This window comes from Mastomys coucha, unplaced genomic scaffold (genome assembly GCF_008632895.1).
Source record: "Mastomys coucha isolate ucsf_1 unplaced genomic scaffold, UCSF_Mcou_1 pScaffold3, whole genome shotgun sequence".
In the NCBI taxonomy this organism is placed as follows: domain Eukaryota; kingdom Metazoa; phylum Chordata; class Mammalia; order Rodentia; family Muridae; genus Mastomys; species Mastomys coucha.
In genome coordinates, this window is record NW_022196909.1 from 10,117,516 (window position 1) to 10,128,934 (window position 11,419).

The following is an 11,419-nucleotide window of genomic DNA, read 5'->3' on the forward strand; positions in this document are numbered from 1 at the left end:
AGCAGCTGAGGGCAGCCTGGGTACAGAGCAGACCTGCAGCAGCTGAGGGCAGCCTGGGTACAGAGCAGGTTCAGGAAGTAGCTTACTGCAACCCAAGGAGCACCCAGTGAAAAAGCAGCAGCCTTTATATCTATGGAGGATTTCAGGTAAGACACACCAGGTGTTCAGAAAACATGCACATACATATGACATGCTTATACACAGTATCATTTATAAGCCCAGACTTTCATACATATGACATGCTTACACACAGTATCATTTATAAGCCCAGACTTTCATACATATGACATGCTTACACACAGTATCATTTATAAGCTCAGACTTTCATACATATGATATGCTTACACATAGTATCATTTATAAGCCCAGACTTTCTGTCTTCCTATACACCGAGGAAGCTGGTGGACAAAAGGCCAAACTGCACGAGAAGTAGAGCTGCAGAGATAGCCCCAAATTAAGAGCTCATACTGCCCCTGCAGAAGGCACGTGTGATTCCCAGCACCCACTCGAGTGGCTCACACCCACCTATAGCTTCAAGTCAGGGGAAGCCAATGCCTCTGTGCCCCAAGCACCTGCACTCGCACGAACATATATATCACCCATATATAGATGCAAACAGACATGCTCACGCGCACAGGGACATGCACGGAATAAATCAGAGATGATACTAAGCTTTCTTTCCAAGTAATATGTAAAATCACCTTCATTATCTACCTGCTATATGATCCTGGAGACAAGAGTGGCCTGGAAAGGAGTACTGTTGGCTTGTCTCATTAATTCACGAACAATTAGGCATTATTACCTTTCTTGGACAAATGAAGAAACTGAAGCTCAGAGGCTGTCATTTGTACAAAGCCACACAATACAGGATATAATATACTCTCCTTACCACTTCCATGTCTACTCCAGTGGACATGGGCGCAGTGGGTGGGGCCGTTGCAGTGGGTGGGGCTGTTGCCCAGGCCACTTACTTGCAGTATTGCTGCCCTTCCCGAGGGCCATTTTTAGGGACTCTCAATTTGGGAAATCAGTAAGGGAATTGGAAAGAGAAGTGAGACAAAGATGCTAATTAGATGGAATGGCATGGGCACCGGGAGTATGAGATGCAAATTGGACAGCCCTCCTGCAACAGAACAGCCGTGCCACACTTAAATATAACTTAAAACATTTTCACTAAATGCCATGCCCACTCGTCACTCCAGTGGATTCTGTGTGTCAGGCCTGAAAGCTTGCTCGCCAATTTGAGGTGTGCAGCTTCAAAGGGAGCTGGCTAGCCTTCTGGGTATTCAGTTGCTGGCATCTCCTAACTCATATGCATTCCAGATTGGTCTCTGCAAAAGTCTGTGGAGAGCTTTGCGTGCTTTCTTTGTTCAGGCATATAGGTGCCTTAAGAAATGATTCATAAATAGCTAAAACTGAGATTGAACATTATTTCCTGGCCTCCATAGTGTTTCATTGATCCTAATTGATTTCCTAGCTGCAATTAGCTTGGAATTTTTACAAGGAAGCTGCCTTATCGGAGCATCCCCCACAAGGCAGAATTGCTTTACATACTGGAGAGAAGTCGAAGGGCTTCCGTCACTAATTATCTAGGTTACAGCCAAGGACAGTTTCAAGGACTTCCAGATTGAGACCTCCAGGTGCTTGCCTCAGACAGACCCAGAGTATCTTGGGGCTGCCAAGAGAGCCCAGCAAGAAGGACACCTCTGCTCCTCCACTTTGCACCTGGCTGTTTGATCTTACTTTGAAGTGACCACCACCTGCCTACGAGATCCCTGACATTCGCCCTGTTTCTGTATACTATATAAGCCCGATTTTTACTTTGTGCAAGTACACTCAGATTCTGCACTCCCTTGTGCTGTTTCTGTTTGTCATTTCTTCGCCAATGCCTTGTCAACCTGACTAGGACTTTTCCTCGCGGGTTGAGGGAGGCCTGGACTGGCTGGCCCATGGTAACTACAAAGTATCCTCTCCTGGAACTTCCCTGCTAACGGTAGTGGGCTTCCTGGTTTTGCTGGGATCTATATATCCTGTACTAAAGCCCGTGGGGAAGGAGGTGGGCAGTGCCCTCTTGGTCCTCCTTGTCTCAAAAGCCCCAGGTCATCTGAAGCAGGTCTTCTCAGAGACAACACTCTGCCCGCTTCCTCCGGTAAGGCTCCAGTTGGTCTGGCACGGCCTTTCATGGCTGGTGGTTTCAGCGTCTAGTTCACTGCACCTTTGTGACTACTGCCACTGTTGTCATCCTGGTCCACATCCTGCTTCAGGCTTATAGCTAGTTGATGGCTCATGTCTGCAATCCTAGCACTGGGAGGTGCAAGCAAGAGCACCAAGAATTTATGGACAATCTCAACTAGAGAGTATAAGTATGGGACCAACCTGGGCTACAGGAGACCCTGTCTCAAAACAAAGCAAATAAAAAACAACCAAAACTCCCCCTCAAGTTCATGCAGAACACTAGCTGGCCTCTCATTCCCTGACCTGACTTGGTTGTAGCCATTTTCCATAACCTAAAATGTCCCAAATCTTAGTTCTAGCCATCCCACATCTGCGCCTCCTTTACCTCCTTCACTATGCACACAGCCAGCAATGCAGTAAGCACACCAGTCTCACAGCCGTGAGGAAGTGGGTTCTACTATGCACACAGCCAGCAATGCAGTAAGCACACCAGTCTCACAGCCATGAGGAAGTGGGTTCCCCACTCCTTTTAGAGAACAAATTTAGCAAAGCTAGCCTGGGCTACATAACAAGATTCTACCTCAGGAGGGTAAAAAACAAATTTGATTTGTGATGGCTATTCCCAGTTGTCAACTGGACTGACTATATCTGTTATGTTACATACAATGTTAGGATTTTTTATATATGTCACATACAATGTATGGTAATTGTAATTTTACATATAAATTAACATTTATATATATTAAAGTAACAGATATGTCACCTTTCTTATATATTACAAAATAATATATTAGCATATATGTATATGTTTATATACACACACATATGTATATGCTACTTTAATATATATGCACATATATGTATATGTACACATATATGTTAACTTAATGTCTATGTATCACTGAGATAGTGCCAGCTGAGAACGAAGAGACTTCTCAAATGGAGACACAAAATGGAAAGGGAAGCAGTGGGCAGGACAGGTACTCAGTACTAAGTTACCGGGATGTACCCGGAGACCCCATTAAGCCATATACTCTGGGCTTTTAATCACACAGCTCTCTCTAATTGAGTCTAGAGGGAGAACCAGCTCTAGTTTAACTAAGGCCCAGGTGATTCTGAGTGGGTGAGCAGACTATTGAGCTTGGGCAATGGTACCTCTGCTTTGGTTAGAGTGTTCTGGGCCTTTGGAAGAGCCCTCCAGAAGGCACGCACAGATAAGAGCCTGGACAGGGCTTCTTAAGCTCTTTCCACTCACAATCCTTTTCTGCCAGACAAGCTTTGCACAGCAAAGGTATACTGATATACAAAGTAGGTATACAGGATATTTATTGCTAAACCATAAAGAAATTGATTTTAGAACAATTCTTTGGAGTCTAGAGTAGTGCCTGAGCAGCTACGAGCACTGGCTGCTCTTCCAGAGGCCCCAAGTTCACCCAGCACCCATAAAGCAGCTCTCAACCATCTAGACTGCAATGGAATGGGGTCTGATATGCTCTTCTGGTGTGCAGACATACATGCAATCAAAATACCCATATAAAATAAATAGATAGATAGAGATATTTACAAAATTCTTTGGTATACATAATTTTACTATTAAAGATGAAAGTAAGCCTGCATACCAATAAATGCATAGACTTACTTATTTTTAAGTAAAGAATTAAATCCTGGCTGCAAGTTGCTTCAATTTTTTTTTCAGTTTATCAATATTTTGATTTGGTGTATCAGTGCTGAGAACAGCAATTTGCATAAGTCTGCTGTATGAAATTGTAGGAGCATGTTTAGAGCCCTATTGGAAAAAAAGCTGAATAATCTCACATCAAAACTTATTTAATGATTTTTGAATGAAACTCAAGTCAATAACTCAAACAGCCATTTTTAGAACCAAGCACCTTAATGCAACGAGCCCCAAAGATACGCGCATTTCACACTCAGCGTTTGACAAGCTGAAGAACGATTTAGGAAGATATTAAAAGGCTTTGCTTTCTGTAATTAAGCAATTATGTTTTAACACGTTTAGAAAAGTTGCCCATACGTTAAATCCTAACACGCAATTACTCTCGATTCTGAGTTGAGATGTTTCGGGCAGCATTTGCTGGGCAGTGCATACAAACTCCTCTGAACCTTGCTGCAGAGAGGTCGTGAGGGAGCAACGCTGGGTGCTGTCAGAAACACCTTGAGTTCACAACGCGTTTGATTCTGAATTAACTTTGCCCACTGTCTCTCAGAAACACTACCCCCTTCCCTTTCTAAACTGCTGTCAAATTTTCTCCTACATTTGGGGTTGCTTACGTAGGGGTTCAAACATGATGTGGTAGAAATCCCAGTTGTTAGGTCGTTTTTTTTTTTTTTAATTTAAGCTACCAAATTATTTTTTCGTTTGAAATTGGCATGCTACAAAATCGCCCCGTCCCTTAGCGAGCACAGCAGCGACAGGATTGAAATGGCTTGTCTGAGAAACCTATCCCAAATCGCGCGGGAGGGCTATAATTCCACTCCACGGCTCGGGTGTTCAAACATTTCTTCTGACTCCCGGGAATTGATAGAGCGTGTGTGTAAGAGCCTAGGCTCGAATCCCACTTCCCACTCAGGAAGGTAGGCGGCCAGGCGGGGCGTGTCGTGCGGCGTGACTCGGGGCGACCTTGAACTTCCTAGTCCTCCAGCGTCTCCGCCCTCCACGGTCCCCTCCTGGCCCACGTCTACTCACTTCTCGGAGAGTCCGGCCCAACATAGTCCTTGGAATCAGCCGGGTGACACTGGGGCCGGGAGCCGAGGAAGGAGTCAACGTCTGCCACCAGCGTTACATGGGCGCAGACATCTTGGACCCTCACGCGCCGCTTTAACAACGAGCGCCGGGATTGGTCGAGTTCCCGGCTGCGGAAATGATCTCCGCACGCGATTGGCTCGCGCGCCGGCTCCAGGAGGCGGGGACAGGCGGCAAGGAGACTGCGGCCGGGGTCGCGTCGGGAGTCCGCCTGCCTGGGGACCCTGGCTTAGGGATTGCAAACTGCTCGTCCAACTGAGGGCTCCCTGCTTATTTCCTTTTTGTCCTTAAGGGGAGGGAGAGCGTAAGGAAGGAGTGGCCAGAGTACTGACTGGACGCCAGCCGGGACATTTCTGATGTGGGGAGCACAGAAGCAATTCTGTTTTCTTCCGATGCGGCTTTAGGTTGAATTTCTTTCTGAAAGCTCCTCCTCCCTTAATTGACCAGTGGGTTTGGCAGAATTTGGCTGAATTGAAATGTGTTAGTTTGACCCGCCGCACCCCTCGCTCCTTTCTTTTCTCTTTTTTCTTTTTATTTCCTTTTTTTTTTTTTTTTTTTTTTTTTTTTTTTTTTTTTTTTTTTTTTTTTTTTTTTTTTTTTTTTTTTTTTTTTTTTTTTTTTGAGGAGACGTTCTTCATCCCTGCTCAGGATGGAAGTTTTGAAGAGCTGTGTACTTAGAAGAAGTGCTTGTGCCGCCGCCTGCTTCTGGAGAAGGAAAGTTATCCCAAAGCCATCATTTAGAGACATTAGTACTACCTCTGCGAGGAGCACTGTCATGCCCGCTTGGGTGATTGATAAATACGGAAGGAATGAAGTCCTCCGATTCACCCAGAACATGATGTTACCTATCATACACTATCCAAACGAAGTCATTATCAAAGTTCATGCCGCCAGTGTAAATCCTATAGATGTTAATATGAGAAGTAAGTTGTCCAGGTTTGCTTGTTTTTAAATCAAACTTCACTGGGTGCATAGGTATTTTGTCGTTTTTGCTTTGGAACAAAGAAAGGTTCGTGGTCTAGCCCTGGCTGGCCTCCAATTCATTGTATGTATATCCCTGACTAGTCTCCACTCTGCAGCCTTCCTGTTCTGCCTCTCCAGTCCTGGGATTTAGCAGGTGTACACCACAGCTAGTTAATAGACTACGTTTAGGTTGGCTTGAAGGAATCATGTAGGTTTCGTATTACATGCATTTATTTTGTGTTTGGCTGTGTGCAACAGGGTACAAGTGGAAGTCAAAGGACATCTTGTGGGCATGAGTTTCATCCTATGTAGGCTCAGGGGATTAAATTGACCATCAGGCTTGGTGGCAAGCGCCACTATGGCCGAGCCATCTGGACTCTTGTGGGTTTCTGATACTATCCCTGAAAATATTCCCGAAGTTTTGACATCCCAACTGCCAAGGTATACTTTAATCTTTTATTAAATGTGGTTGCTTCCTTGCACATATGAATTGGGACTGAGAAGTGATGTCTGCAGTTAATTTGCTCTGTGGTAGTTTTAGGGTCCACAGTGCAGGTTTGGTTATGTTTCCCCATCAGTTCAGAGTTTGGATTTATGTAATTCCTGTATCCTCTTACTGTCCCGATGTTCACAGCCCTGTTATAGGCCTAGTGGACCAAGCAACAGAGCAGGACTCCTGATATGGGCACCGCATGCTCGTCATTTCTCATACCCCATTCCCAACTCCCCACCCCCCAGCTAAAATGTGTTTTCTTGTTATACATATGTTGAAACTGGGATAATGTTATTCTATTTTCTCTTGCTGGGTCATATTGAAAAGCTTGGAGAGAGCATTCTTTAAATGTATTCTTATATTCTATACTGTGATTCTATTACAGTGGTGAACAGATTGATTTGTATTTATAAATTATTTTAACTCTGGAAAAAAAATGGCAAAAATGTTGTCAGTCTTACTTATGGGAACCCACCCATGTCTTCTGAAGATGAATATGTTCTGAGATGACTAATTCCCAGGCAGTTAACTACCTAGTGTTTAAGTAAGCTGCCATATGTTTAACCCTGGGTCCGTGTTCTGAAGGGCTTGTGTGGGGGCCTGGAGTGGCCTTCAGGGCCTCAGCAACAACGTTCATGTATGACTTAGTGTGGCACAAACTTAATTTCTGGGTTTGTGTATGTACATGTGTGTGTGTGTGTGTGTGTGTGTCAGTGCTTGTGTATGTGTATTGTCTGGTTACCAATTAACTTAAAAGTAGAAGAAAATGTTAAGATCCATTTTACTTTTTCTCCAGAAATGATGTAATAGAGTAGCAATTCTCAAACTAGACTTTAAGTCTCATTAGTACCTAAAAAATGACTGACTTTTATGTATGCTATAACCATCTTATTAGAAATTTGAACAGATTTTTATTTTAAAATGTAGTAAACACAAAAACTGGAGAAAAGTATGAACTAGCTGAGCGACAGTTACGTATGTACGGCACTCTGTTGGGCAGTGGTTGATATAGCACAGGATATAACTCCAAAGAGGTTTTTGGAATAGAAGAACTATGTATATTGGTGAGATGGCCCAGTGGGGAATGGCACTTGCTGCCAAGCCCAAGGACCCAAGTTCAGTCCCCGTGACTTGCGTAGTAGAAGGAGAGAAATCACCATGGAAAGTTGCCTGTGGTACATTTTGCTATGCCCTAAATAAATACAATTTAATAAGTTGTAAAAATTATTTTCCAAAATAAGCCAGGAAATTTATTGAGACGGTTAACATTGTTTTATACTTCAGTACATCTCTTTGATGCCTGGCTTAATACAACATCTGGATTTTCATACATAGTTCTCTATTCTGTCACACTGTTATTTGAAATAATGATGAAAAAGTTGCTCCATAAAGATTGCTGGACGAGAAGATGTTTTTTAAGGACGCATTGTTCAGATTGCAGGCACCCCAAACCTGGAGCGCCTCTGGATTTGGGGTTAGCATGGTGGTTTCCTAGAGCTCTGCTGCTGAGGACGGCGGCCACCTAGCCATGCATGGCTTTGAACAGCTGAAAGTTCAGACACTGTAAATACACTAGCCTTCAAATACTTAGTAAGAGAAAAATGTTAAATATGTCTTAATCAGATTTTTATCAGGGACAGAGGTACTATGGCCCAGCCATGTAAAGTCCTGGGCAAGATCTCCAACATTAACAGCAATAAACAACCATAGAACAAAAGCCAAGAACTCTATATTAATTGCATGTTACCTTGATAATGCTGTGGCTAGTTGAGTAAAGTATTCCTAAAATGACTTTCTTTCTCTTTATCTGGTAGAAGAAGGACTCGTAGTGTTTCTTCAGAGGAAGAAATTTGGAGAAAGGTTTGGAGTCTTGAAATGTTTGTAGCTGGAAAACTCCTGACACTGGGGGATAGCTCAGGTGATGGGTGCCTGTCCAGAGCTCTGGCTTGAGCTCCAGTGCTGCACAAGAGGGGCATGGCAGTGCAGAAGTAGAGCAGGGGGATTGGAAGGTCAAGGTCATTCTGCTACACTGCCAGTTGAGGTTGGCCTAGGCACTCTCAGAACAGCAGACAAACAAATCACTAGTAGGGGGTGGGGAGCACAAAGACGTCTAGGGCTGGGCCATTAAAGTGTCTCCAAAACCCAAAATAACAACAACAGCACCACATTGAAAACTCCTTCCCATGACTATTTTTCATTGCTATTTTTCAGCTCTCCCCCTCCAGCCTTGTGTAGATGGAATGATTGCTATTTCTAGCTGCATATGATTTCACTTCATTCTAAAGTTTCTTATTTTTACATTGGGCTTGAAGGTGATTCTGTTTTAAAAGATGTTCATGCACAATTTGTGCTGCATACAGTTTCATTTCAGTAGAGTGGCCATGTCCAGAAGTTTCTTGGCTACTGTTCCGTGAGATACCGTTTAGCACGTTTTGCTTTTATAGAATATTTTTGAGATGATCTAGTGTCTTACTGCTTGACTGTGTAATACTGTTTGCAAGTTATCTTTCAGCTCATGCTGCTTTTTGAGACAGTATTATTGTTGCAGAAGATACCTGAAAATGGTAGCTTTGGGAGATATTTGAGTAGAAAATTATTTCCCTTGAGAAGAAAACAAGAGACACATCTATCATGACAAATAAAGGCTATTTTTCTGAAAATGGCCACTACTGTTAGACATAAAACAATAAATCATAGAAATGGCTAAATCAATGAATAATTTAAAAATAATATAGCCAACAGTATGTACAACTCATTTTGGTTTCTTTAGATGGGATTAAAATCTCTGAAATTGAGGGAATCTTAGGGATTTTGTAACTTAGCTCAACTCTGAACAAGTTATGCCCCTGCCAGGGGGAGGCCTTCTTGTTTTTTTGTGAAGAGTCCCTTGTGGGCAGACTGGCTCAGACTCTGTGTAGCTGAGGATGATCTTGAACTCCTGGTCCTCCTGCCTGTGTTCCATAAGCACTGAGATTCCAGGTGTGCTACCACCCACAGCTGGGAAGACACGTTTAAATGCCATTTTGTCACCAAACAGGTTCCGTTTCTCATGGCTAGCCAGGCCTAGCTACTCTTGGTAGATAGTGTGTTGGGGTTATTAAGAAAGCTGTTGGAAACAATCTGGACTGTTGGCTTGGGATCTCAGAAAGGGCTGGAACCATTTTGCAAGTTTACAACTAAATTGTGACAAGGCTGAATGTCCATTTCTGTTGTCCAAAGCACAAAGGGTCTCAGTGAGTAAATTGCTATGCCTTAGTAGAGGGAAATAAATAGAAGACAGGGAAAAAGAGTGTGTGCCTTTGTGAGTCTCTGTTGTGTTCTGTGATGGAGTGTGGCTCTAGCTAGCCAGATGGCAAATGTGGAGTGTTGGCATAAGGACCAGCAACTTAGATTTTTCTGGCACTATCCCAACTTTCATTTTTTTCCCCATGTGGCTTGATTTTTTTTTTTTTTTAATTAGAAAAACAACTTGTGTAGACTACCTACCTGCTAGTCTCTGTCCATATCTACCTTTCCTTGTGCTGTGTAGACAGACCGGTTGTCACTGTCCCTCTAGGGCCAACCTTCTGCTTGTTATCCTGACTCCATCCTCTCCCCTTCTCTGGGGCACCTGTCCTCTCCTGCATTTCTGTTTTCTTCTGTCCTGGATCATTCAAACAAGCTATGACTTTCTCATTATTATTATTTATTTATTTTGCCACAGTCTGTGTTGTGATACATACTTTGTTTAGAATTTTCCTTAGCTGTTTTTGATCTTCCTTGAAAACAGCATTAAATACTTTCGAGGGCCTTCCTATGGCTTTCAGAACTCCACTGGAATAGCTAGGCCCAGCTATTACTTGGGATTACTATTGCAGAGAGAATAGTTAATTTATTTGAAAAAAAATAACGGTTTCAGTTTTATTTATCTGTTATTGGTATAAATATCCTTAAAAACAAGATGTGGGTTTGCATGTAGTAACACACACCTTTAATCCTAACAGACAATCTCTGTGAGGCCGGCTTGGTCTACATAGCAAATCCAGGTCAACCCAAGGCTACATAATAAGGGTGTCTCAAAAAAAACAAAACAAAACAAAACAAAAAAAAAACAACAAAAAAAAACAGTGTCCCCACCCCCATCCCCAGGTACAATGCAATTGACTCATCAGACATGGCTCTTTTCCACTAAAATTGTTTGCACTTACTCAGAATCATTATTCTAGATAGATTTTTAGGAGGTGTGGATGAGAACTCAAACTTATTACTAGTACCAGGTGCTTTAATACTCATGACTTCTTTATAACCTGAACATATTTCTTATTTATATCGAGTGTGAATATCAGGTACTTTAATATGCAGGCATTCTTTATAACTTGAATATTTTTTTTCTTTACCAGACTTAGTACTAAATCAAAACTGTTTGTGTATGTTGATAAATTTTTTTTTACAAGCACAGTGGTACTTATATGTAGTCCCAACAACATTCAGGCTGAGACAGAAGGGTCCAAATAGGGCCAACCTGGGTTATACAGAAAGATCCTGTCTAAAAACTTAAGTTTGCAAGTGAGTAAATTCATGGAGATACCGTCTTCAAAGTCTGAGTTTCAAAGAAACTTTGAGCAATTGTGATTTTAACTTAATAAATGCAGCTTTCTAAGTAATTTTATTTTAAAGGAACAATACCCAGTTTTTATCCTTTATAGTGGCAAAACTGTAATGTTTGTTGTGTTAGAGCCTTCATTTTGAGCATCTGGTACTGGCCTGCCTGTAATCCTATAGTATTTAAGACCATCCTGACCCTCCCCTTTAAGACACAGATAGACTGTACTTTGCAGGTGGTTATGGAGCCTCTGACCCTCCCCTTTAAGACACAGATAAACTGTACTTTGCAGGTGGTTATGGAGCCACAGCTCTAAATATGAAGCGTGATCCTCTGCATATAAGAACCAAGGGGGAAGAGTTTCCTCTGACTCTGGGCCGGGATGTCTCTGGTGTGGTGATGGAGTGTGGGCTTGATGTGAAGTATTTCAAGCCTGGAGATGAGG

At 42.6% G+C, this 11,419-nt stretch overlaps 2 protein-coding genes across 5 annotated transcripts in view; one reads left to right on the forward strand and one right to left on the reverse strand.

Annotated features, from left to right (window-relative positions):
* Positions 1–5,025, reverse strand: part of Qrsl1 (glutaminyl-tRNA amidotransferase subunit QRSL1) — a 26,363-nt gene extending 21,338 nt beyond the window's left edge. Inside the window, exon 1 of one of the 2 annotated variants that reach the window (XM_031346725.1) lies at positions 4,880–5,025. In XM_031346725.1, coding sequence (XP_031202585.1) covers positions 4,880–4,903 — 24 coding nt within the window. In that variant the 5' untranslated portion in view covers positions 4,904–5,025. The remainder of the gene's footprint in view (positions 1–4,879) is intronic. The other variant, XM_031346724.1, reaches the window with a different exon arrangement.
* Positions 5,026–5,093: 68 nt separating this feature from the next.
* Rtn4ip1 (reticulon 4 interacting protein 1) overlaps positions 5,094–11,419 on the forward strand; it is a 52,200-nt gene continuing 45,874 nt past the window's right edge. For all 3 annotated transcript variants that reach the window (XM_031346726.1, XM_031346727.1, XM_031346728.1), the window contains exons 1-2: positions 5,094–5,859; positions 11,267–11,416. In XM_031346726.1, the coding sequence (XP_031202586.1) occupies positions 5,586–5,859; positions 11,267–11,416 (424 nt within the window). In that variant the 5' untranslated portion in view covers positions 5,094–5,585. The remainder of the gene's footprint in view (positions 5,860–11,266; positions 11,417–11,419) is intronic.